General features: G+C 46.9%; 1 protein-coding gene across 3 annotated transcripts in view; it reads left to right on the top strand.

Annotated features, from left to right (window-relative positions):
• The window catches only part of CAMTA1 (calmodulin binding transcription activator 1), a 724,612-nt gene that overhangs the window by 288,159 nt on the left and 408,772 nt on the right, over nucleotides 1–27,681 (top strand). For all 3 annotated transcript variants that reach the window (XM_082229744.1, XM_082229743.1, XM_082229745.1), the window contains exon 4: nucleotides 13,891–14,026. In XM_082229744.1, coding sequence (XP_082085870.1) covers nucleotides 13,891–14,026 — 136 coding nt within the window. The remainder of the gene's footprint in view (nucleotides 1–13,890; nucleotides 14,027–27,681) is intronic.

A 27,681-nucleotide genomic window follows, 5' to 3' on the forward strand; every position in this document is an offset into this window, starting at 1 on the left:
TGTGTGTGTGTGTGTGTGTGTGTAGGGGGGTGGGGAAACATTCATGTTGCCGCTTCCCCTGCCATTTGAAAGCTCTAAATTACTGTAAAATTGGAGAGCAGAAATAGCCGGTGGCCTGTTGACTTTGCTCCAGGCCTCCAGACAAGGGAAGTTCAGCCACATTAGCTCCTTTTAAACAGCAGAAGCAGCTTAACAGCAGAATGGCCAGGTTAGTAGGTTTCAAAGTATATTCCCATCATCTCCAGTGTCATGCTTGTTGACGCTGATGGGATTTGTAGTCCAATGCATTGGGGGGGGGGGCGGATCCAGACTTAGGAAGGCTGATGTATCGGCCAATAACTTTGTGGACTAATTTGCAAGGTTGTTGCATTCACTTATTTAACGAAATGTATAAACAGATTATTAGAATGAAAAATCCCCCTATGCTGCTGACAGCAGACAGCCCTAAAATCTTCATTAAAAGTACCAATAAAAACATGCATTAAAAACAAGTTAAATAATGGACTTGCTGAAACACAAAAGGGTTTACAGGTGCCAAAACCAATACAGTGATTGTGTCTGGCCTGATTTCGGAGAGATCTGGCCCAGTGTAGCATTTTCCTCTTTCCTGTGTTTGCATTCAGAAGACTTCCCACCACGTGAGACCTCTCTGTTTGTAATGTGTTTAAGATCCAGAGCATCTGATCCTGTTTTGGATATTCAGAAATGCTCTTTCCTCCAAAGACTGGATGGGAAAGGGGGATCCTACTAGTGGCCTGGGCTTGTTTTTGAAAAGCCTGCAATGTTTTTTGTCCAAATGAGGAAATGATCGCTAATGCCTGCTGACCTTGGCCGCGTCTCCCTTTCAGAAGCTAATTTCTCGATTTTATGGTGATGGGGGCTGAGGCGTTCTGAGTTTCCTTCTCTGCAGACATCTGAAATAATTAGAAGGGTGGAATAGTAAAAAGGCGAAAGGGGGGGGGCAGAAATCAATTTTAGAAAAAAGGACCTTCTCCAGGCAGGCTTTTGGATGACCTTACTCCTTTGTTCTAGAAAACTTTGAGTCACTGTTAGCTTTGCAATATTTACTGCGGACTCAGAGCTCCCTTGGCTGTAAAGCATAGATCCCGATTAAATTATACGCCTGACATTTACCAAATTTTTATGTGACAATTTAGAAGAAACTGGTTGCGTTAAACAGCCTTATTAATATTGCAGTAATGTGATTAGGGGGAATATCACGGTCATTTAGACCAAAGGGGCTTGTAATTTATGGCCTTGGCTAGCAAGATGCCTCTTGACCAAAATAGAATTTCTGCAATGGCTGGTGGGCCGAGGGAAATAGGGTCTACCTTTTCTGGTTAACTTTGATCGTTATTAGTGTGTGCCATTTGCTCCTTAATACACAGACACCTGGCCCTTACTCTGGAAATCTCAGAGCAGCTTCTGGAGCAGGGTTTCCCAAACTTGGGTCTCCAGCTGGTTTAGGGCTACGATTCCCACCATCCCTGACCACTGGTCTTGCTAGCTAGGGATGATGGGAGTTGTAGTCCAACAACTGCTGGTGACCCTAGTTTGAAATGACTTGTTCTAAAGGTTCCCAGTGACTGAGTTGTCCATCTAAGCACTGGTCCTGTTCACAACACCATGCACTGGAGGTGGTGGTGGCCACTCCCAGATCATTCCATGGCTTTTCACGCACTGGAGCAGCCCTGCTGAATCAGCATAAGGTGGGCACATGGAATCCAGCATCCTGCTTCTTGCCAATGGCAGTCGCTGAGAGGCGCAAGCAGGGCTTTGAGACCATCCGCCTTCTCTGCTGTGGCTCGCTGGCGTCTGGCATTCTGTAGCACAGCTGCCTCCAGGCGTGGAGACTTTGTGATGGCCATCGGAATGTCTCTCCTCCCTCTGTGAATTTGTCTGGTCTGGTCTGCCAGGGGTGTTGAATGCAGAAGAGTGGAGCAGATGCACAGTTAAAAATAAAGAAAGCACAAATAACCAATGTTGAAAACTCCCCTTTTAAAGCCACCCAAGTTGGTGGTCACCATATCATCTTCTGGAAGCAAATTCTGCAATCCATCCCGTGATATTTTGTCGGGTGCAGGCCGTGGTGGAATTTCTACAGATGAAGTCATCGTCGGGCACATCATGGTGGTAAACGCAGTGCCCAGAAGAGGGGAGGTTGAATGTATCAGCCCACGGCACACCCTCCCCTCCCAGTTGTGCCCAGGACAAACAATCTCTCTGTTTAAAATCTCTCTCTCTCTCTCTCTCTCTCTCTCTCTCTCTCTCTCTCTCCTTCCCCCAGGCCCCAAATAAGATACCGGGAGATAGGAGCGAGCAGTTTTCCTTAAATGCCACTGAGCCATAAAAGGGACAAAATTCAAAGTTGCTTTGGAAGTTGAAGCTTGCCCTGGAAATATCCTGTGCTGTCTTAAATAGGGAAAGCTATTTGACAGTGGATAGAGAGATGGAGCTCACACCCAGGCCAGCTGACTGGCTGTGGCTAGGAGGCCAGTGGGGAGCTTCATTGATGGGAAGCAGCGGACCTCCCATGCTGGAGGCTGGGGGGCGAATGGTGGGGTGCCCACCTCCCCTACTGCCAACGTGGCTACTCTGACTGACATTTGGGTTGACCCAGTGAAGCCAGTTCAGTTGTTCTATCTTTGTGCTATTTAAGTTTGGCAATGGCTGAGCTTGAAGATCCCACATAGATCTTCCATGGGTGGTCCTTCCATTTTAATTTTTTTATTTTAATGTCATGACTTGGTGTTTCTTCTCTCTTTCTCCTATGGAGTAGTTAGAGGCCATCCATTCTGAACCCCTGGCTCAACGCAATGTCTGCAGTGCAGGAGACAATGACAGCATTGCTGACAGAGGCATTGCTAGCGGTCATCAATAGCCTTATCCTCCATGAATGCCCATCACCCTGCCCTGGTCACCCTTTTCTGGACATGCTCCCATTTGACAATGTTCTCCTTAAAGTGTGGCATCCAGAATTGGACACAGCACTCTGGATGAAGCCCATAGAGCTCTGAACAGAGTGGAACTATTACTTTTCACGATTTTCATTTGGCATGCCAACTTGTTACATGCAATGACTACTTCCTCTTCCCATTATTATTATTATTATTATTATTATTATTATTATTATTTATTATTATTATTATTTACATCCCACACTTACTCTAAAAGGATCCCAGGGTGGCAAAAGCATCCCAATTTTTTCCAAAATGAAGGAAAAAAAGAATCATTTTTAAAACAGTTAAAACATTCCAAAAACAGTCGCAGTTAATAAAACATTCTTCCATCCAGTGATCTCAGGGTTGCCAGGAGCAGCGTTCTTCAATCACCAAATCCCTGGGTAAACAGGAATGTTTTCAAATTGCTCCTGGAGGAGCCCGTTCCAAGCTTTTGAACTGTTGCACTTATTGTTCATTTGAAATGCTGTGAGACATACAAATGAACAGATGCTGAGGATAATGAGGATAAACAAGGGGCTAGTACTGAGATCTGTAGGTTTGGCTCTTGGTTTTCCAGAAGACCAATGAAGTAAAAGAAGCAAAATGAATACGATGTCAAAGGGCTAGTGAATCATAGAACGGTGAAACTGGAGGGGAACCCAAAGGGGCATCTAGTCCAACCCCCTGCAATATCTGTGTCTATATATCACATAGTATATTTACTAGCAAATCAAGTGACTGAAGATGTAAGCGCCTGCATTCATAGGCAAAACCTCCTCCCTTTATTTTGGTCCCCAAGTTTGTGCTGTGTCTTCATGTTTGCTGAGGTCACTTGTCAAACGAGTTCCAGAAATACACTCCAAATCTATTGGGAGGTTGTGTCTTCTTGTAGTTTATTTAAGGACATAAGAATGGCTCTGCTGCTGGATCAGGCCATTTGCCCACCCAGTCCATCATCTTGTCCTCACAGTGGCCATTCAGATAATAATAATAATAATAATAATTTTTATTTATACCCCGCCTTCCCCAGCCAGAGCTGGGCTCAGGGCAGCTAACAGCAGTAAAATTACAGTAAAATCATAATAGGAAAAAAACCAACCAATTTAAAATACAGGTTAAAATGCAATTTAAAATGCAGCCTCATTTTAAAAGTAGCCCATAGATCAAAACCATAAGGGGAGGGAAACATAAGGGTCAGACTGAGTCCAAACCAAAGGCCAGGCAGAACAGCTCTGTCTTGCAGGTCCTGTGGAAAGATGTCAAGTCCCGCAGGGTCCTAGTCTCTTGTGACAGAGCGTTCCACCAAGTTGGGGCCAGTACTGAAAAGGCTCTGGCCCTAGTTGAGACCAATCTAACCACCTTGTGACCTGGGACGTCCAAAATGTTGTTATTTGTGGACCTTAAGGTTCTCCGTGCGGCACACCAGGTAGGTGGGTCCTAGGCCGCATTGGGCCCCATGGGGAACCTCAAGCAGGACCTAAACGCAGCAGCACTCTCCCCTCCAGCAATCTGATATTCAGAGGCATCACTGCGTCCAATTGTGGGTGGAGAATATTGTGACATGTTTTCACAGGTCTGTGCGCATTATCATAGAATTGTAGAGTTGGAAGGGACCCCAAGGAATCAATAATAGTAGTATGAACAGTTATATTTTTAAAAATCTGTTTGTTTAATATACATCTATTTCTAGCAGTTAGAATAACCCCCCCCCCCGATTTTGATCGGGGAAACACAGCTTGGGTTATGAAAGGGAAAGGGGTGCCTCTCTAATCTGTGACGTCTCTAAGCCCCCCGCAACCCAAGCTTCCCCATTCCGTGGAATAATATTTCTTTACCCCTCCCTGCAATATTCAAAGCGAATGGCCCATGTGTCCCTTGGAGGGGTCCCCCGGGTAATAATTTGAGATAATTTTTGCTTCCGATAACGCTCTGCAGGCTGCCTCTCCATTTGCATATACTGTCCAGCTTCCTCGGTACTTCTGCTCTGCCCCTGAAGGGACACAATTAAATTACCTGATTCACCTCCTTCCCTTTTTGGATCTGTGGGGTTGATGAATGTCTTCAGCTGTGATGTTGTAAAAGCAAAAGCTGGTCTCTTTCTTGGCCTGTCTTCAAGGTGATTAATGAGCCGTTCCAGGACAGGGGCAAGGAAAGGGGGGGAGATTTTCTCCAGCCTCCCCATTTTTTATTAACTGCACATTGGGGAGAAAGAGCATTTAATATTCAATGATAAACAATTTAATAATTCAATAGCAACAATGAGTCAATAATACATACCATTCCTTCTTGGCACCTGTTACTGAGAGGAGAAGCTCAAGTGTTCAGGTCTGCTGAGTCTGGAGGTGGCGGAAGAAGTTTAGAAAACTCATGAGTGGTTTTGGAGGATGCGATGAGGTCCCTCTTCCATTCCATCATTGCAGCACTCCCTGCCTGCATTGTTCTCCACCTGTTTCCAGTTGAACGAGGAAAGTTCGGGATTGGTGTATGTCTAGTTTGCCTCAGCGATTTAATCACAAAGCGAAAAGGGATCTTGGTGCAATCCTGTGGCTGCAGCAAGATTCATTATCTCACTGCATTTTACAACAATATGTGTCATATGCGCCAACTCCTAAGGGCCGAGGCATTTTCGGCTCCTCCCCAATGCATTTTTTGAGAGGGCCAGCAACCTGCACGTTCGGAGGACATTTGGCTACACCCCCTGGCTCCTTGCGATGATGTTGCACGTGTGACTTCAAGACGTTGTGGGACGTCACACGTGTGGCATCAGAACGTCGCATGGGGCCCCCTCCATCAACTTGCGAAGATGGCGCCTCTGATATGAGTATCTCAATGTGCCCACATGCTTGTCCACAGAAAAAATAGTGAAGTTGTGAGCCTTAAGTTGAGGAACTCCCTCCCCTTTGAGATGTGTTTGGCACCTTCATTATACAGCTTTAGTTGAACGCTGGCTTTTGACCCTTGTGGTGCATATTTGTAGAACCTGCCTTGCTTCTGTGATTGTTCCAAACCGATTTTAACATTGTGTTTTAATTGTTCTAACCCACTGTGGGACCTTTAGGTGAAGGGCAAGCAATTAATAATAATAATAGTTTTTACTTTTATTTGTTTAGAGCATCTGTGCCCTGCTTTTCAGCCAAAAAGTCTCCCAGAAAAGTTTGCATACAGTCAAAAAGGGACAGTCCCTACCCAAAGACTTAACACACAAACACGACAAACAAGGAAAAAGGGATAGGGAGGGAAGAGGAAAATCAAAACTCGGGCACCAATTTCTGAACAGTTGTTCTTATAATGACCAGTGGGCACAATCCAGGGGCAGGAGGTGCCTGATGGAGCTGGGCCCCCAGCAAAGCTGATGCAATGAGCCCTGCTGCTTTGCATCTCTCCAACTGAGGCTGCCCTCAGATGACACTTGAGAGGAGGCCTGATGGAGCTGGCCTGTCGCAGCAGAGCCCATGGAGGGAACCCAGCTCCACAGCTTTCTTACCACTGGAATGGTTACTCCTTGATGATGTTGATGATGATGATGATAATATAATCCTGTGGCCAAAGGGAAATTACAGTTCTCAGCACCACTCAGCAAACAGAATTCGGTGGTTTGTAAACCCCAATTCCTGGGGGAAATTCACATGAGATGATTTTTTATAAAACATTTAATGAGAAGCTGGACAAGAAAGATTTTCTACCTCCTCTGGCAGATGGGCAAAGGTTGTTCAACGAAGCTGAATGTCAGTAGACAGGCAATAAAAAAGTTTTCTGCTCTCCCAATGTGGAATTTCTGGCACAAATTGTAGTGATGTTCACTGGCTTAAGTGGTTTGGACAAATTTATGAAATGGGAGAGGTCTACTCAAAATAGTTGATTCACAGTGGAACCTTCCACGTTCAGAGGTAATGTACCTTTAGTTACAGAGGCAGCTGGCTGGCCACTGTTGGTGACAGAACACTGGGCTAGCAAACCCGGGAGGTTTTTTTGAGCGAGCAGAAGTGGCCATTGCATATGCAGAGAAATACTAGAGGAAAGCACAGATTGGAAAGGCAGGAGATCCTCAGCGCTCCCCCACCCCACCCCCAATCTCGACTGTGCATGGTATAAATTTGATGAGAGAAATCCCCAAAGGGAAGTTTACAGGCCGAAACTTTCGGTGTGATTAGTTTGCAGGGTTTGTGCGTGCGTGTGTTTTATTTTACTTTTTGGTAATGTAATGTAGCAACGGAGCCGTTTGTTTGCAGGATTTGTATCTGATCTTGATCTCGCCTTGCCTCCGCCATCAATTTATTACTCCTGGCCATGTTTGTGTTTGAGAGAGATAAGCGTGGGAGACATATTTTCTCAGCCTCCCTTTTCTCCCCCTGTCCCGGCCTCCCCTTCTTCGAAGCACAGAGAAAATCTGTAGGAATAATTCTGCAGCAGGTTGAATTTGACCCTTGTTTGTTATGACGCCAAAAACTAGTTGGCTTCTGCGAGGAACAGACTGACTTGGAGGGCTGTTGTTGAAATAGGCCATGGGGCTGATATCTGGAATTGGTTGCCTTCAATACCCTTCGGTCAAAGTTTGTTCATCATTGATTGCCAGGGAACAGCACCTGCAGGAAGCCTTGAGTAGGAGACCCAGGAATATGTAAAAATACTTATTAAGCAGCCGCAGGCAGCTCAAGCTCTTTGCTGAACAGCTGAAGGTCGTCTAAGAAGAGAAGGGAATCTGCTGGCAAAAGATAAAGGGAGTGAGACTTGCTGAAGGAAAGGGGCCTGAACCCACATCTCTGAGAGAGTTGGTGTGCCCAACTCAGTGTACCTCCTGCAAGCGATTTGGCCTAGAACTGTGATAAATGCTTCTTGCTTCGCTGGGTGGAGGTGTGTGTTTGGAAACCTCTGGCTTTGGAGTAGCTGGATTTGCACCTGTTGTACAAAGCTAAGCACCATACTGTACCATTCAACATTTCTCGGATGAAAATAGGGATGTCAAAAGCAGGACATTCTGGGATCAAATTAGAACCTGGAGTGGCTTCTGTAAATCTGGGACTGTCCCAGGAAAATAAGACCACATGGAGGATCCGTCACACCTGTTGCTCCACCCACATTTGCCTCTGGACTCGCCTACCACTGACACCAGAAGGTTGCTCATGAGGGCATGCAGCTCTGAAAAGGGTGTACAGACTAGTCAGGTTCGTGAAGGACCATCCCTCTGTGAAGGGTGGTCCACATCAAGCCATTGGTCCCTCAAGCCCAGCGTTGTCTGGTCCATATTTCTCTGTCCTGGTGGGCTCCCGATGTTTGGAATATAGGTTCCTATCACCTCTGACCACTGGTAATGCTGGCCAGGGCTGGCAGGAGTTGTAGCCCCAAGCCCACCATATCTGATGTAGGGACGTAGGCAAGGTGGTCACCGATGCATGTGTGTATTTCGCCTCCCTCTTTCCGTTGACCTTTGCGATGGGGATTTCATGCAACAGGTCAAGCACTGCTGGTCTGGAGGAATCAAGGATACAGATCATCCCACTCCACCCCACCCACAACTCTGCCACATTTAAGCTGTTCTGCTGGTGCATCTTCACAGCAGAACAGGTGTGCCAGGGGTGTGTTCCACTCATATGCCCGGGGGTGTTCAGCTGCTATGTCCTGCGTGCTCACTGTGCATCTCTTGTTAAGAAGATAAGAAGAACCTCCTGGATCAGGCCCATCTAGTCCAACGTCATGTTTTCGCAGTGGCCAACCAGATGCCCCCAAGGGAAGCCTGGAAGCAGGACCTGAGCACAAGCACAACTTGCAATTCCCAGCAATTGACATTCAGAGGCATTTGCTAGTTTAACTACTTGCTGCATGAAGGAGCACTTTCTTTATCTGTCCTGAACCTTCCAGCATTCAGCTTCATTGGATGCTCAGGAGTTCCAGTGTTAGGACAAAGGGAGGACAACTTTCACCGAGAGGGAAATGGATTATGGATTGTTCCCCTTCCCAGCTCCCTGTTGTGTGGCATGGTGCCTTGGGGAAAACATGGAGCGCTCTCTCTCTCTCTCTCTCTCTCTCTCTCTTTCTCGTAATCTCAATTTTGATCTCAGTGGGGGGAGTAAAGCGATCCGCCTCCCTTTCCCGCCTGCTGCCTTCACAGCGAGACTTGGGCTGCCACACCTGTGTAATTACTTAAGGAGAGGAAAGATTGGGAACTGCCTGTGAGGTCCTTAAGCTTATGTCTTAGTGGGAGGCGAAGGAGGCCCTGGACACATTGCCAGCTGTGGGGCAGCACAGCTGGGCTGCTTTTAGGTGGCTCTCGTCACCCCCCACCATTTTTCTCGGTGGGGCAGCACCTTGAAGCATCAGAGGGATAGTGAAGAAATTCAATTCAGTTCACATTTAAAGGCAAACCTACCTATTGTGTACTTTCCCAAACAGTATGCAAATAGAAACATAAATCATCCTTCACATTTTGTGCTTCTCTGAATTTTGCAATGCAGTTCTTCTCCAGCCAAGTCTTGTTTGCAAAAAATTGCATATACCGGAATAAAGTGAGTGCAGAAATGCACCGGTTAGTGAAAACATTATGCAAAATTGCATTCCAGTTTGGAAAATAATAATTGCAGTTCCAAAATTGTGTATATTAGACAAAATTGTGTACAGAATTTCCACGAGGACTACATGAAAATGTGGAGAACTGAAGACTAGGAAAATGTGAAACTGAGAGAAGCTGAAATGGATGGATTCTTCCATCCCTACACTGACTCAAGGGGACCTGAGATGGTCAGCTTTTCCTGGAGGTTCTGAGGGCCCCTTGATCTCAGCAATGAGTAGCTCGAGGCTGATGATGCTGAAAGCGCCTTTTAACTGGCACAACATTAAGATATGTGTTAGGAGGTGAAGGTCAGAGAAGAGACTGGCACACTTACTGATCCAAGGTGCAACAGTGTTCCCAGCCCTTGCTTTGTGGGTGCCAGCTTTGAAGTCAGGGTCATAACTCAGACCTCTGAAAATTAAAATCTGTAAGACCATTTAAAAAAAAAGTAGAGAAAACAACAAAAGTTTCACAAATGTCCCGTTATAAAAAATAAATAAAAATCTTGAGCAGTCATCAGCAAGGCAGCAGGGACCAGACACACAAAGCTCTTGGGAGAGCCAGTGTGGTGTAGTGGTTAAGAGGTAGACTCGTTATCTGGTGAACCGGGTTCACTTCCCTGCTCCTCCACATGCAGCTGCTGGGTGACCTTGGGCTAGTCACACTTCTCTCTCAGCCCCACTCACCTCACAGAGTGTTTGTTGTGGCGAGGAAGGGAAAGGAGATTGTTAGCTGCTTTGAGACTCCTTCGGGTAGTGATAAAGCAGGATATCAAATCCAAACTCTTCTTCTTCTCTTGCAGGAGGGGTAACAGGAGAAGACCTCATTCCTCAGTAGGGAGATAGTTGGGCACTCATGCCAAGTGGGTTTGGAGGACTTGTTTGACCAAAACTGAGAGAGTGCCTGTGTGCCTGTGATAGGCAGCAATACAGCAATCATTTTATTTAGACAGCAGTCACGTTGTTTTGCACTATTTGGACTTCCAGGGGAAAGGCATTGGGAGGCAGAGGAGCCCCACCTCACATGGCATCAGATGTTGGGCCAAGCCCTCTGAAGGGCCAGTATGAACAGCCCCCCCTCCCCACTGACCGCAAGGTCTGGGGCAGATGGTATAGGACGATGCAGATTGGTAAACTTCTAGACCTCTTGGGGAAGGGCGTTGTGATGTCTGACAAGACCCACCCACATCTCATGGGACGATGGTGTCATAAGAACATGGGAAGAGACTTCTGGGTTTATTTATACCTTTGGGATGCTAAACTCCTAAACAAATGGAGAAGAATATCTAAGGAGCCCTGCAGCTAGATCAGACCAGTGGCCCATCTAGTCCAACACTGCTTTCTCAAAATGGCCAACCAGATGCCTCAAGGGCAATCCCACAAGCAGAATCCCACAAGAGCGCTCTCCCTTCCACCAACTGCTTTTCTGAAGCATCACCTCCTTTTACTGTGGAGAGCAGAGCCTCCTCCACCATCTCTAGTAGCCATACCCCATGGATGGAGCTACAAGCAGTCCCCACCCCTCTCGACAGACCTCAAACCCGAAGCTGGTAGGTGCTCCTTCAGGCACCCCTCAAAGTACTTACCTTGCTACTTTTTGCTCCCTGAAAACGGCTGCCTGATCCTGAGCACAAAGAAAGTTTGGGGGTCTTTTACACTCTGGTTAATATATGTGTTTTGGGGTGTGCAGAGCAAGGAGAGAGTGACTTCCTTCCACCCTCAGTTCCTCGTGTAGATTTTGTTTCACTTCCACAACTTCAAGAGATTTACGTGCTCAAATGCCGCCAACTCCAGGTTTTTCCCCAGAAGTTGTTTATGGCGGCAACTGCTGCTAATGTTGTTGTATTTCTTTCTGTTCTTGGTGTTCCAAAGCCAAATTACTGTGACTAATGTACTTCTATAAATTTTTGCAGCCATCTCCATGGCTGCTGTCTGAAAATGATGCACAATCTCTTCTTTGTGAATTCTGGGTTTACTGAGGGCTGTTTTCTTTGTGTGTGGGGGGGGGGAGGGAAGGATGGCTTGCGCAAGAGTGGTATTTCTATTATATCAATTTGCCATATGGTAAAGCGATTGGGGGGTGGATATATAAACATGGGCTGAATGGACGGCGACAGATGTTTATTGGACAAATGGCTGCACCATCCCCTGTAGCTATGCCAAGGAGGACATTTCTGAAAGAGATCTGGGGGCTTCCCTGGAGCTGATGAAGACAGAGCAAAAGCCAGGTCTAACACCGACCTGTGTTGGGGGGTTCTGTTCTGGGGAAAATCGATGCTGGGTTGTTGTTGTTTTAATCTGACTTCTTTATTCCAAACTTCCTTTTTACTTAAATCATGAACGATGGGTTGAGAGAGAGAGAGAGAGAGAGAGAGAGAGAGAGAGAGAGAGAGAGACAGACTCTTTTGAAAAGTATGAGCTATTGTGTGGACCATAAACATAATCAGTATAACCCCCCCCCCCGCTTTTTCTGCTGCTTCCTCCCTACCCGCCCCCCTGACCCCACCACAAGACTCTAGACAAGCTGAAGAGTCTTTGGACACATCACACAGAATGAGGCAGGAACATTTTTCACAGTTCCTTCTAATACCATTGGTTAATAGACCGGTTACATTTTTGAATGTAAATAAAGTTGTGTGTCTGCTTTAACTTAGCGTGTTAGGGAGAGAGGTTTTGCTCAGATCTAACAGTCAGGCTCCGGATCAAAACTCCCCCACTCATAAATGTGTGTCCCTTTTCAAATGGGCTGCAGACCCCGTTGAGACATCACTGGAAATGCTCTTTGCAGGCTGTGAGATTTTTTTACTGTTCTCTCTCTCTCTTCTGTAGGGATGGGAGACAAATTTGGTTTGGCCCACAACTTCTTGTAAATCTCCTTAATTTAATGCAAACCTGCCTAATTCGCACTTCCCAAAAACATATGCAGAAGAGGGGGGGAACAGCAGCTGCACTTTGAAGTTTGTTCATTCTTCCACATTTTGTGGTGGCCAGCTCCAGCCAAGAAACGTGTACATGGAAATGCATGCAATTAGTGAAAATAACATCCAAAAATATAGGAGGGGAAATTGCATGCAAAAAATATGGATACTTGGGAAATGCACTTCAAAATGCTGACAAGTTTTTGTGAGGACTGTTTTTAATAAACTGGGATGAACTGACTAGAAAAATTAGAAGTGGAGGGAAAAACTGGAATGGGCAGATTCTTCCATGCCTTCTCCTCTGCCAGTGCCTGCCTTCCTTGACAGCAATCAGTCAACAATCAATCAATCAATCAATCAATCAATCGATCAATCAACTCTTGACTTTGCATAGTGGGAGGGGGAGGTAACCACCACCAGCAGGAAGTGCTTGCAGGCGGGTAGGCAGGTGCGCCTGTGGATGAATGGGTTGAAAATGATGTTCCTAATTATGATTTTCAACGTGAGTGGGAAGGTTGGTTGGTTAGGGAGGAATGGGATGTGCAAAACCAACTGGGGCCTTTTGAGCCCTTTCAGATACTCAAAGCCAAGCAAGCAATCCCTGGAATATTTCAAGAAGTTTGGGGGGATGCTCAGGCAGCCCAAATTGTTATTGAGACAAGCTGGGAACATTGCTAAGTGCTGGTGCTGCTTCATTGATAGCTGCAGGGAGCACCTCCAAAATATGATCTCCCCACCCCACTGCAATCCAGAATTCCCACACCTTCTGCAGCTCTTTCCTGGTTATGGGGAGGGGAGAAGGAGTTCTTCACAGCTTCAGTCTACCCTTGGAAGGAGCTTTTGCTGTATTGGCTTCCTGGGCTTTTAGGATCCCTCCAGCAAGTTCTCCCAGATACCTGTAAAAACCCCCAAAGTGTGGCACTTTGGTTTAAAGCCCTTTGCGTACATTGTCTGGGCAATCCAGGCAAGTCAGCCTGTCCTCATATTTGTAGATTGTGTGTGTATTGGGGCAGGGGAGGACTTTAACAAAGGCCACTGAGCATCTCCATGGCTGTCCTGAGATTTGAACCGAGGGCATCCAGCTCATAGTTCATGCTCTCTGTCACAATGCTATGCTGGATTGGTGCGCTGCCTCCTCTGAACTCTCATTCTTAGCTGTTGCACTGCAAGAACTTTGATTGACAGGTTTCATTCTTTAGGGAGAAATTTCCAGGTGGGGTTTGGGAGAGTTGCGGGGAGGAGGAATACTAGGTAGGTGATAATTTTCTGCCACACGGAGAATATTTCCTTTCTGCAGTAACTGCCATTGGTCACCTTATAGGAGTGAGTTCTCTACCCCTGGTAATTGACGGCTGAACCTCCCTCTCTCTGTGCATGTGTGTGTATGGGACTCACTCACAGCTTTGAGGCAGCAGCATCCCAGGTGTTGGGTGTGAACGCAGATTTGCTCGGCCTCTCTAATGAGCCACCCTCCTTTTGTTTTCCAGGCCTCAGAATGGCTCTATGATCCTATACAACAGGAAGAAGGTGAAATACAGGAAAGATGGATATTGCTGGAAGAAGCGGAAAGACGGGAAGACCACCCGAGAAGATCATATGAAGCTGAAGGTTCAGGGGGTGGAGGTAGGTGCACAAGGCGAGGGGGCTTCATTGCGGGGGCTGCCATGTCTGGTTGCATCGGCTGACCAAGTAGGATGTTGCTGGTTTTTTTTTAAAAAAATGTTGTGTCCATTTATATGTATTTTAAAATGCTCTGCTCCACTTGTGAAAGGCTACCCTCATGTGTGACCGTAATCCCTGTTATTGTAGGAGAGTCTCCTATTGCTGTTAGGGTTTGTTTTGCGAGCAAGAAGTTGTTTCTGTTGGTGTAGGGCTAAACCCAGCACTCCGGAGCAGTGTTTGAAACTCCCATTGTTCTAGGCACATTTTGTGACAGGGAATTTCATTAGCGTGAGCAGTTTCTGAGCTCTGGGAGCGATACGGCGCCTAAGATTTCAGATTAAAACTGCAAAGTGGAAGGAAAGGAGGACCTTTTCCTGCCTCCGCACCTCCAGCTACTCTCTGAAGATTGGGGAAGAGACTCTCTTAAGAATATTGGGGGGGGGGGTGGGCAGGGGAAGGACTAGACCATATGAAAAATGAACATAATATTTTGGTTACAGTTCATTTTCAGCTTTGTATTCTTGTTATAAAGTGGGCCTAGACGTCCTTCGTTGTGCCCTTAACCTAGGCTTAAGGTGCCATTTAGCTCCTAGCTTTCATATCTGAGTTTCTAACACTGCTCTGGAGAGTCCTTGCGACTTGGTTATGGGGCCAATGGAAGCCGCACAGAGGAATCTTATCTGGTTGGAGTTGGATGGAGTTGTGACAGTTTGGAAGGGACTTGATTCTGTGCTTTTCTCTTGCTGAGCTTTTTGAGTTCTCTTACTCTGGTAAGGGGAGTGTGCGTGTTATCCTTGCTTCTTGAAAGATGAGTGATGCTTTGGGGAATTCTTGTCTCCCAGATGACAGTTTTTTTATGGAAGCTTTTGAAAGCTGTTTATTGCTTAACAGGTTAAAAAAAACCAAAACCCTTATTGTGATTGAGTTCATTTCTTCTTCTTCATTATCACCATCAACATTGCAATTGTGAATTACATCAATGGCGAAAAAGTTTCACAAGTGAGTTACTGGTGATACCAGAGTTGTGCATGCAAGCGAATTTCAATTCGTCCTGCTCTTGGTTTCCAAAATAAGTGCTTGAGAAGAAATAGCTTCTGGAGCCAGGGAAGAGCGACAGCTTTAAAAAACAAAACAGATTTGTTCAGATGTAAAAGAGAGTGTACAAAGTCCCATCAATATAACAGAAGTTTATGCGTTGCTGTATTTTATTATTCAGTTGCTTCACAAGGGACTGCATGTCGTGGTTGTGATTGATTCTCCTTGTATTTTAAAGTTTGAGCTTCTGCTACGTTGAGCTAGTTTTGACTTCTTCTTCTTTTTTAAAGGATATAAATATAAAATAAAACATGTGCCTAATACATGTCAGGATTTTAAAGGGATATGATGCCTGGTGGTACCTCTCATCCGCACTGAAATTGCTTTCCAGAATGCTAAGCAGCTGTAATGACCATTAGCCATTAGAGATGTGCTTTTCCCACTCAATACTTAATAATTAAACTGCCCCTGGAGGGATCCGTGGAAACACTGTGTGTGTCACCATCAGACCATCTTAAATTCTAACTCATCCCCCACCCCCGCTGGTGACGCGATTAATGACAGAGCTGAATCTAATTCGGCAAGAGGGTAGCCCCTTTCCATGGCACAAGTCAGATTGGGCGCTGCCGTGGTTTGTGGGGCGTACGGGGGAAGCATTTCCATTGGCACCCCACCCCGTGGCCTTATTTGCATGTTGCTCCACTGTGGATCTTGGCCCGAAGAAGTCTAAAGTCCTTTTCGGGCTGCCTGGCCGTTTCTGCATCATTGACAAAAGTGGCATTTGGGTAGTGATTGGGTGGGTTTTCTCAGCAGCAGAAGCAGGAAGGACTGTGCTCTCTGTGTCTTTCTGCCTAATGACAAGGCAGTGCAGTCACAAATCAATGGAAAACTCTTGCCGGGCACCCTTCTCTTGCAATTCACTTTGTTCTGGTGCCCATTAAGATGCAGATTATCCTGAGACTCCTTGTTGCCACAGACTCCCAGCTCCCAGACGCTGGGCATTGATTAGGCTGCTCATGAATATTGAAAGCTGCGTGTCACTTGCCGGTTCCTCCTGACACAGGGCAACGAAGCGATGGCTGTGTCAACCAGGCAAATGCAATGCCCGAGTGGAGAAGCGGGGAGCCCACTTGAGGCCAGAGCTGTAGCTGTCTGCTTTCCTGACATACCAGTAGCCCACCAGCCATTTCCCTGTTTGCTACGGTTTCCATTGCTGCTCCATCTTGTGGGAGAAGGACTTCTTACTTGACATTTTTTTGTGTGCTGGGGCAGACTGATATTATACCCTCCAGCATTCAACTGATTAAAACTGGGGTGTGCAGCTTTCGTTGCAGCTTCTGTAATTCCAGGATGTCCTGGGAAAATGGGGGTGGTTGTGTGGTACGTGCTACTACCCTGGCTCACGGCCACTTATCATTAGCGCATACATGCATGGGCCGATCCAGTGCTTCCTCCAGGGTCTCAGCCCCCACTGCAGTGGGGTGCATGGCTTCTGCCAACCTGTTTCCCTGGTAATGTGCAGAAAGAAAAACAAGTTCCTTCTTCGCACAATGCATATCTGAGTTACAAAATTCACTGTGGCAATCTGTATTGCTGGCTACTGACTTGGATGGTTTTCAGAGGGGTTTAGACAAATTGCAACAGGGACATGGGTGGAGCTGTGGGTTAAACCACAGAGCCTAGGACTTGCCGATCAGAAGGTTGGCGGTTCGAATTCCCATGACGGGGTGAGCTCCCATTGCTCGGTCCCTGCTCCTGCCAACCTAGCAGTTCGAAAGCACGTCAAGTGCAAGCAGATAAATAGGTACCGTTCCGGCGGGAAGGTAAACTGCATTTCCGTGCGCTGCTCTGGTTCACCAGAAGCGGCTTAGTCATGCTGGCCACATGACCTGGAAGCTGTATGCCGGCTCCCTCGGCCAACAAAGCGAGATGAGCGCTGTAACCCCAGAGTCGGCCACGACTGAACCTAATGGTCAGGGACCCCTTTACCTTTACCTTAGACAAATTGCAGTCATGTTTCCGAATACCATTTGTAGGAAGCCGGGGGGGGGAGTTCTTGTGCCCAGGTGCCAGTTTCCTACTGGTGTCTGGTGAGAACAAGATGCTGGACTAGATGAGTCATTGGCCTCACCCAGCAGGATCTTAATGGAGGGGATAAGGCTGTCTTCTACCTCCACTTTAGAAGGCAGTGTGTCTCTGAATGCCAGTTTCTGGGGATCAAAGCTACCAAGACTGCAGTCGTGGTTAGGACCTGCTTCGCATCTGGGCATCTGGTTGGCCGCTGTCAAAACAGGACGTTGGACCAGATGGGCCATTAGCCTGATCCAACAGGTTTTCCTTATGTTCTTAAGGGAGGGATGAGATACAATGGCTGTATTCGACCTGTATGTTTCTGAATGCCAATTGCTGGGGATCGCAACTGGGGAGAGCGCTACTGCATTCAAGTTCTGCTTGTGGGCGTCCCATAGAAGCATCTGGTTGGCCACTATCAGTACAGAATATTGGTCCCAGATCAGTGTTTTCCAGCCTTGGTTCTCCAGCTGTTTTCGGACCACAACTCCCATGGTCCTTAGCTAGCAAGACCAGTGGTCAGGGATGATGGGAACTGTAGTCTGAAAACAGCTGGAGACAAAAGGGTTGGGAAACACTGGACTATTGTGACCTCATCTCTCTGGGTATCCTTATTCATTTGTTCAGGTGTTTTTATGTAGCATCCTGAAGTGGGGTACAAAGGTATAAATAAATTAAACCATATTAACATTGCAAAAACACACAAAATGACAACCCTCCAAGTCACTGGCCACCCCATGCAGGGGGCACAGAAATACTGGCCCTGATGATGTCTTTTGCAAAATGTTTTTTAGGAGGCATTTTGGGTGGGTTTTCCAAACTTGGGTCTTTGGCTGTTTGGGGATTATAGTTCCCATCATTCCTGACCACTGGTCCTGCTAACTAGGGATGGTTGTAGTTGTAGACCAAAAACAGCTGGAGACCCAAGTTTGGGAAACCCTGATCTAGACTCTCAGGGTAATCAGGCCCTCTGCCACTCACACAGGTTCTCAGTCCCCCATCTCCTCTGAGCAATCACATCTAGACCACCAAGCCAGGGGAACCAGGCTGTTCAGTGCTCCTATGCCATTCGGAAAAGACATGACACCCCCCCCCCCCGGGGAGGAGTATTTGCATGTGGGATATCTGTTAGCCTAGCATCACTCGGAAAGTGAGGCGCATCCTTGTGTGTCAGCGGTGTTTGTCAGGTGGAATTTGCTCAGACTTTGGGTTGCCATTAGAGCTCTCTTGAAACGTCTGAGATGAAGGAGCGGAGGTATGCTTATTGAATTGTACAAACCCGAAGGAGCTGAAAACACTCTGAGGGATTAGATTAAAAATCAGGCAAAGATGGATTTTGCATTGCTGCGGTTCCTTCCACATCGAGTTTACTTGTCGATTCAACAGGAGCAAACTGGCGACGGATTCGACCGCCAGCTCCTTCTGCTCTCAGTCAAGCTCTCAGTCAAAGAGGGACGGACATGAACTGGTGAGACCAGAGGAGAGTGTTTTTGCATTTAGTCCAACCTTTCCCAAGCTGGTGCCCTCCAGGTCATCCCTGACCACTTGTCAGGATTGCTGGCTAGGGATGCTGGAAGCTGGCGTCCCAACAACATCTGGAAGGGAGAAGGTTGGTCTAAATGTTTGACATATAACCAGATTTAATGGTGAGCTGGGATTGTTGTTGGGGTTTTTTAAGCACGGGCATCAGTTGACATCTTTGAAGGGGTGGAAGGAGGCATTGTCAGATTTCTGGATGACCAGGAAGTGAGTGTGTGTGTGTGTGTGTGTGAGAGAGAGAGAGGCTTATTCTTTAGGAGGCAGAATGAATAAAATCCAGAATAACCTTGGACTGACTGGTAAGTGGGTTGGGACTAACCAAGAGGAATTCAAGGGAGACCAATGGAAAGCTCTGGATTTAGGCAAAGCAAGAAGCAAGGAGAGGAGAGCCCTGCCTTGGTAGTTTTCCCTGGGGCACTTGGGGCAGCGGTGGCAGCAAGGAGACCAAGAAGACTGTCCTCACTCTGCATGTGCTGTTAGATCTTTATCAGAGGTCCAGCTTCCTTGATGTGGAATAGGTTACCTGAAGGTAAAAACACCCTGAATGAAACAACGCCTTCAATTGCTTAGCAACTTGCCCTCCTCCTTACGCTGTCCCAGCAGTGACATTACGCCTTTTACGGCTTCATTCTCACTGTAATTGAATGAGATGGTCTTTATGTGGACTTTTACAGGGAGGACTAGCAGGGGAAAGGGGCTCCCATCTGCAGCAGGGCACTTGCCACATTAGGTATTAAGAGGGCGAGAAATAATGGCTCTGACAAACAACTCCAGCTCTGATTTGCTGCTAGAGGAGGAACTCTTTATTGGGGTTGACAGAAGGCTCATAAAAAACACAGTGCTGAAGGGAGGCCAATGAGGAACATGGGAGAGGTGTCAGCTGATCCAAGGGGACCCCAAAGCTCTCAGAAGTACGACGTATCTTCTTTTCTAAAAAGATCTAAGGTGTGTCCCCTCAAGAAAAAGCATTACAGTGAGGACTGAGCATGCTCAGTAGCCACGGAATGTTAAGTGTCAGTGGGAAAAGAAAACAGAAAACCCATGGAATGGAGGAGGATGTCCGTGAACCAAACCACCCTTTGTTAGAGAGTCAGGACGAAGCAGACACTGCAACACTTTGTTGCAGGTCCCCAAAGAATTTCATACTGTAGGATAAATGCTCCAAGAAGACAGCAGGTTCACAAATACTAACGCCAGATTTGCAGGGGGTGGGGGAGCTATGCAAGCCAGTTGTGCATGTGATCTGTTGCGATGATTGAGACCAGCGCTGCTTTGAATGGGGGAACACGATGTGCAATTAAAATAATTAATTGTGCCATGATGAACAACAACCATTTGTGTGCATGGTTGGGTTTGTGAACATGACGCACGATTGCTGTTGTTTTACATTGCCTCGGGTGGTTTTATTTTTATTAATATTACAGAAAGGTGATTCATAAGCTTTACGAATGAACGAAGTGCAGGTTATGCTCAAGTAATACATGAGAAGGAGCGGGATCAATCTTTTGACAACCACATCTCTGCGTTGGTGAAGAAATGCTCTAACTGTGGGGTTGTCAGCAGTGTGTTGGGAGATGGAGTCGCTCGTGAATAGAAAGGACCAAACTGCACCGATTGCTTTAAAGGTTTTGATTTGCTGATGGAGGCGGGAGAGACGACCAGAGCAAAGATCCCCAAAATGTGAAGTGGGCACTCTAGTGGAAGTTTGATGAGGCTTCTTCAAGTCAGACCATTGATCCATCTAACACTGGCAAGCCCTCTCCAGGGTTTCAAGAGGATTCCCAGCCTTTCTGAGGCTGCCAAGCATTGAACCCGGGGTCTCCTGGGGTTGCAAAGCATGCTCTCTACCACAAGGAACAAATGGTTGCACACACCCCAATCAATGAGCAGTGAGAGGCTCCATGGGTGCCTGTATTTGCCCAGGGTTCGGTTTCCTTGGAAGGAAGGTCAATGGAGACTGTGGTGTCTTTAGGACATATGGTTTTATTTGCACATACGCACAAGCTGAGCATAGGGTGGAGGGGCTCACAGCATGGCTTCCCCCCCATCTGGTTTCCAGCGAAGTCGCAAGTCACAGTTTTGGTTCCAGCTTGGAGCAAGACAAGCCTTTGTGGCTCCCCAGCTTTCAGCATCAGCCATACACTCTCTCTCTCTCTCTCTCTCTCTCTCTCACACACACACACACACACACACACACACACACACAGCCTACCTTGGCTTATTCCCAGGTGAGGTGGGAAAAGCCCCCCCCCATTTGTCTCCATGGCAACAGAGCAACCACCTTGGGTATGCAAGTGCCAGGTACTTAGCTGAGCAGTGAAGACTATTACCCCATCATTCAGCCCGGACACTGAGGTACAGTGTTCTGGTGGTTCCCTCACTGCGAGAAGCCAAGTTACAGGGAACCAGGCAGAGGGCCTTCTCGGTAGTGGCACCCGCCCTGTGGAACGCCCTCCCACCAGATGTCAAAGAGAACAACATCTACCTGCCATTTAGAAGACATCTGAAGGCAGCCCTGTTCAGGGAAGCTTTTAATGTTTGATGTATTACTGTATTTTAATATTTGGTTGGAAGCCACCCAGAGTGGCTGGGGAAGCCCGCCCAGATGGGTGGGGTAAAAAAAATAAATTATTATTATTATTATTATTATTATTATTATTATTATTATTATTATTTGTTTGACTTCTTTCCTGTTATAGCTTCTAGCCCACATAGGCTTGGAAGGGCCCCATAGGTATCTTCCAGACTGATCCCCCAAATTCACAACACTGTGGAGGTGCCTTATATTGAGTCAGGTCATCTTCTTCAGTTCTGCCTACACCAGGAATGCCCAACATGCTTCCCTCTCCTTGTCCGTGGACCACAACTCCCATCATGCCTGACCATTGTCTGTGCTGACCAGGCCTGACCAGAGCTGCCGATTCCTCATCCTTTCTCTACACTGATTAGCTCTGGTTCTGCAGGGTCTGTCCCATCCCTCCGTGGAGATGCCTTCTTCCTGCAAAGTAAGCATTCTACCCCTTCCCTTAAGGCGCTGGAAGCTGCCTTATACAGAGCCCTGGCTGCTGGTCCATGTAGCTTAGTGTTGTCTACACTGGCTGGCAGCAGCTCTCTGAGGTTTCAGACCAGGAGTCTTCCCAGTCCTTACCTTGGAGATGCTGGAATCTGGGACCTCCTCCATTCAGAGTAGGTGCTCAAGCCCTGAGTTTTGACGTTGCTCAGTGAGTGTGTGTTGCTGTGGCCCAGGAGAATGGGAGATTCCCATGGAAGGGTTCCTGTTCATTCCCTGGCTCCCTGTTGCTTTCCTAGCTTACATGGCCTGCAGTCTTTTAAAACAAAACAAAACACACAAAAAGGAAAAAAAAGAGGAGAAAAGATTTTAGGCGGCAGCCCCAGCCATGAGGATTCACTTGGCCCTGCTGTATTTATATCTCTTGGCAGAAGCTGCCGAAGATTCCCCCAAATCATCGTCCTCCTTGAACTTCTAATTAGTTAGAATCCCTGGTGGTGTGTTCATAATCAATTTGCCATAATTAAAAAATTCAGCTAATAAATAGAGGTAAAGCTGAATGTTGGAAGTCGCACCGTCGTCTTTCTGGGCTGACACGGCGCTGAATTTACAGCTGGGTGGTTTAGTTAATGGGCCTGCCTTATTCTTTGTGCATAAAGTTCTATAAATATCCAGGAATGATGTGTTTTGAATGCAGAATGGACCTCCCCCTTCTTGTTTGGGGTGGGGGAAAGAATAAAAGCATTGAGCGGTGGGTTGTTGTTTTTTAAATGTTAATGCTCGGTAAGAGATGCTTTTAATGTAGAAAACGACTAAAGAAATAAAGTAATAAGATGGGTTTTGTCATTTAATTTGGATAAATGTTGGGGCCAGGCTTTCTGAAGGACCCTGCCTCGCTATATGAGCCTGCCTGGGCTTCTGAGATCTTTGTGGCAGGCTTTCTCTCAGTCCCGCCGCCTGAGAGGGGGCCTTCTTGGTGGTAGCTCCCAAATTATGCAACTCGCTTCCACGGGAGGCTAGGCTGGACCCCTCTCTGCTTTCCTTTTGCTGGCAGACAAAAGTTGAAGAAGCAGGTGCCAATTCTGCAGAGAAAGAATGGTTTTGGGAAACCGGAGGGCAGGTTTAGCACAGCACTAGCTGGGGATTGTGAGTCGGGAAGCTATTCTGGGGCGGAGAAGGAGGTTTTGCTAAGGATAAAGCCTAGATGGTGGTGGAGGAACACAACATCATGGCAATGTGTAACCTCCTTGCTTAGAGGCAGTGTACCACAAAGTAAGCAGTTCTGTGAACATCAAATTGCTGCTGCTGGTGAGCTTCCTGGAGGCAGTGCCGCAGCTACGAGGGGTGGGGTAGCCGGGTTTCTTGACCCGGGTGAAACCTCCAGAGGGGTGCCATTGAGACTCCTGGCCTGTGTGTGTCTGTCTCTCTGTGTGTACGCAAATCCGTGCAAGGTGTGTGTGCCAAACTGCATCTTTGACCCAGGTGAAATAAAGCCTAGTTTCGCCCCTGCTGGAAGCATCAGGCCGATTGCCATGCGAAGAAATATATGGGACAAAAATGATCCTTTTGGCCTTACCAGCTGCAGAGCTCTTCTTGCATTTCTTTGGAATCTGGAACTAGAATCTGATCTCCTCCAAAGAGGCCAGACCAGGAACTTTCAGGTAGTAATTGCTTTTGCGGTTGTTGAATTGAATTGCTGGGTGTGTGTTGTGACCTGTCCTGGGAACGTTGATTGATGAAGGGCAGGCAAAATATATGAGAAATGTTGATGGATTCTGCCAGTGTCTAAACAGAAAATTCTCAGGGGGGGGGGAGGGGGTTCATACCTCAAGTGGGACAGTTTCCCAATTTCTTATGCTTGCCTTCAGGGCACCCACGCAGCTGGGAACCCATGTTTCTTTAAACGAGCTCTGGAGTCAGTATTTTGTGGCACGTTCAATACATTCTTTCTTTATAGCTGCGCCATACCTGTTTTGAACTTCATTAAAACAAAAAAATTCACTGAGGTGGGGGGAAAGTGGCCGCACGGTGTCAATTTTGCATGTAAGCCTTTCATTATTATTGTTACAATACAGATCTCCCTGTATGGATGGATGGAAAAAAAGAAAATAAGTTTTCTTATTGCTTGGTAAGCGCTAGAACATTTCTGTCAAAAAGTGGGTGGGGGGAAGGGAGGAAACCAGCCCACAAAAGGCTTTTGTAGTGTTTCAGTCTAACTATTACATGCAGGCTGGATGTTGCATTGCCAGGATAACCTTGGTGATAATAGGGTATTATTATTACCAACACAGCTTGGGAGCAAAGGAAGCCCTGCCTGAGAGCACGCTGCCTTTTTATTTTATTTTCCAAAGCCACCCCCAGTTTGCAAGTGACCAGTGGGGCTTTTCTGGCGTTCTGTATGTAAAGGATCCCCAGCTGGATCCAAAATTGCAGGAATATATGCTGGCATTACTCAGTTCCTTGCAGCTGTCGGCAAAACGCACTCCTGGGTTATTACCGGAGGATGAAGCAACTTGTGAGACCAGAGCTAATCTTGCAAAACTATTCCTAGGATGCTCTGATCTGCTTTAATTTAACATGGGTCTTTCTCTCCATCGGAGGTGAGCTGTGTAGTTTGCAAACTAATTAGGTTCATGTTGTTCAGACCGGCTGCTTAATGCATTTCAGCAAAATAGAATGAGGGCCACTTAGAGGAGGAGGCCGGGTGGCTGCTTTGATGCAGCCACACTGAGCTGTCCTTTGCAAAGGATGGTGCTTGGCTCAACACCCAAAAGATTTTGTGCTAACAGAACAGCTTGGTCTCATTCCAAGACCACCTCCTGCCCCCCCCCCAGCTGCAGGCATTATGGCTGTGGTAACTGGACGTTTTTGACCAGGGGGCTACAATCCCTCTGGGGGCCATGTGTGCCACCTCCCCATTCTTCCTCATTCTTAGCTCATAAGGATCCCTGCTAATTGAGTTATCAATCTAATGATGGGAAGGAGGTGATTTGCATCCCTATAAGGGCATCAAGCGTGATACAGGTGGCGCTGTGGGTTAAACCACAGAGCCTAGGGCTTGCTGATCAGAAGGTTGGTGGTTCGAATCCCCGCGACAGGGTGAGCTTCCGTTGCTCAGTCCCAGCTCCTGTCAACCTAGCAGTTCAAAAGCACATCAAAGTGAAAGTAGATAAATAGGTACCGCTCTGGTAGGAAGGTAAATGGCGTTTCCGTGAGCTGCTCTGGTTTGCCAAAAGCAGCTTAGTCATGCTGGCCACATGACCCGGAAGCTGTACGCCGGCTCCCTCGGCCAATAAAGCGAAATGAGTGCCGCAACCCCAGAGACGTCCGTGACTGGACCTAATGGTTAGGGGTCCCTTTACCTTTACCTTTAAGGGTGCCAAGCTGTCAGGAGAGTTTTAAACTTCTCTGGCTATCGCCACACCCCCCTTTCTATTACCACCAACAAAACCATTGGGGGGCGGTGGAAAAAACTGCTCTGTGTTTTATTTTTTTTGGAGGGGCACATCATGTCTGTGGACTAGGAGTTAGCCACCCCTTCATGGCAGAATATAGATTGCTGTCATCTGCTCCTAGGTAGGCTATAATCCATGGGGCACTGCAGGATACTGCCTTGTGCAGGTAGTGGTGGGACATCCCTTTCAGGACCAAGGACAGGTCCCAGAGGAAAGAGGTGTTGTCCTCCTGCAGACACTCAGGCACTAAAGCAAAGAGGCTAGCCTTGACCTGAAATGTGTTGTGGCCTCCCGCTGAGCCCTCTAAGAGCTGCAGGGAGTCATCTAGGTGTGGACATGGCAGCCCACCTGACTCCAGTTGCCAGAGGACTCTTCAAGATGCTTCAAGTGCAAGGTCTCATATTGGTTTGGGGTCAGTGCTCGCCCTCATCTGGAGAGATCCCTCAACTCTGAAGGTGCTGTCAGAGGAAGCTGAGGGACTGAGAGACATGACAACCAACGTACCTTTGTGGTAGCGACAATGCGCTAGAGCCTGTGCCTGAACTTGTGCGGAGAGTTGTGCCATGACTGTTGAAATTGGGCATCCCAGTTTCTTGTGAAGTATGTGGGTGGTATGCAACTAAGTTTTACTTAGAGTAGACCTGTTGAAACTAACAGGCCTAGCTAAGTTAATCGCAGAGGGTCTACTTTGGGGAAAAAATAGGTGAGTTCCACCCAATGTTTTCAGAGTCTCAGACCATGAAAAAAGACCCCTCTCTCCCCATCACACACACACTGACAAGTTACGCAAAATGTGAGGATAATAGTGCTGGCCTGCCTTAAAGGGTTATTTGTAAGGATTCCTAAGTTAATGCATGCAAAACTCTTAAAGTGCTCTAAATGCTAGGTGGTGTTTTTACCCTATGCTCTGAATGTTCCTTTGGCCTGATGCAGATTTCAGTGAAATTCAAAAGCTTTTGCCAAATGCAGCCAAAAAGTGGAATCCTGCCCATTTACCCAGGAGTAAGTCCTGCTGAACTCAGTGGAGCTTCAGGCTAGCCCAGGATTGTGCTGTAATTTCATTTACATTGTGCTCTTAATACACTGCTTTTCAAAATAGAGGCATGAAGCAGTTTACAGTATAAAGACTCATAAGATGACAGGTGAAACCAGTAACAGTAGAAATAAGCAACTTAGATGCGGTTCATCATTGGTATGATCTCAAAGAAGAGGCGGAGCAGGAGGGATTTTACCTGCTTCTGAAAGCATCCAGTGAGGAGGATTCAGGTACACCTAAGAGTGGAAACCACCCCACATGTTGGGGCAATGACTAAGAAGGCCCTGCCTAGTAGATTTTGTGACCTTTCCCTGGAGATCTCGAAAAGGGAGTGGCTCTTAAAGTAGATTACACATTTAAAAATTGCACCTCAAATTAGGTTTGCAAACATAGTAATAAGCAACACAGTAGAAGAGACATCTTGCACAGGTACTGGCTTGTCCAAGTCAAAAGATGAGCAACAGTAATTTGAATAACTTGAATTTTACAAACAGCCTTCAAGGGCAGGCCTACATGGAAAGTGCTCTACAGTAGTCTAATCTGGACATTGCTAAAGCACCAGTGACAGTGACAAAGTTTTTGGTCAGCAGCTTTTGAGAGAAGTTGAGGGGAGGTGAAATGGTGGGAAATGTTATTATTATTATTTTTTACTTAAGCCATTTCCTCCCACTCTTCAACCCTAAAAGACTCCTGGAGTGGCTGGAAGTCAGGTGCCGGTGGCAAGACATTCCCTGCCCACTGACCTGCAGACATGGCACAAAAGGAAAGAGGATTGAGAGGGAGAAGGAGAAAAGCAAGCTATTTGAAACTAAGAGCCTTTGTAGAGACCAGACCAGCTGAAATAGAAAGCTTTCCGGGAGAGGAAGAGCAAAATGCCGTACATATTTCCGAACAGCTAATGGGGAGGCCCTGCCATCTCCCTGCCCCCAGATTTTCTTCCCTCTCCTGTAGGGGCCCTCTGAAGTGAAGATGGGATTTAAAATTCCCAGGATTGGCGTTGAGAGGGGAGAGAGAAAGATAGAAGCCCCTTGCTTGCCAGTGCATTTATTAAGGAGAGAGCGCCTGCCCCTTAGGACACATATATTAGTCTTTCCTGTTTTAAGCATTTACATGACAGTAGGAGAAAAGCCTCGGTCTGTTTTCTGTAATCTGCGTGGCCATAAATCCTGCACCCTCGGTGGTGATGGATGTGAGAGGCAGGGGTTTATTACAAGGAGTGTTTAAAAAATGTTGACTCTTCACAAATTGATTATTTGGGATTTATTTCAGAAAATATTTGCCACGGCGTGTGATATACTGAACTTACGGTCATTACGGCTCCTTAACGATTCACGCATCAAAGGGCACACCAGGGAAATCGGAGAGCTCCTTTTACAGTTTCTGAAGGGGGAATATGGATTATTATTAATTCTCAAATGGGCCTCCCGAGGATCTCTTCAGAAGGGGACGTGCATATCAATAATCCCCTTTT

This window comes from Podarcis vaucheri (genome assembly GCF_965113315.1).
Source record: "Podarcis vaucheri genome assembly, chromosome: 7".
In the NCBI taxonomy this organism is placed as follows: Eukaryota; Metazoa; Chordata; class Lepidosauria; order Squamata; family Lacertidae; genus Podarcis; species Podarcis vaucheri.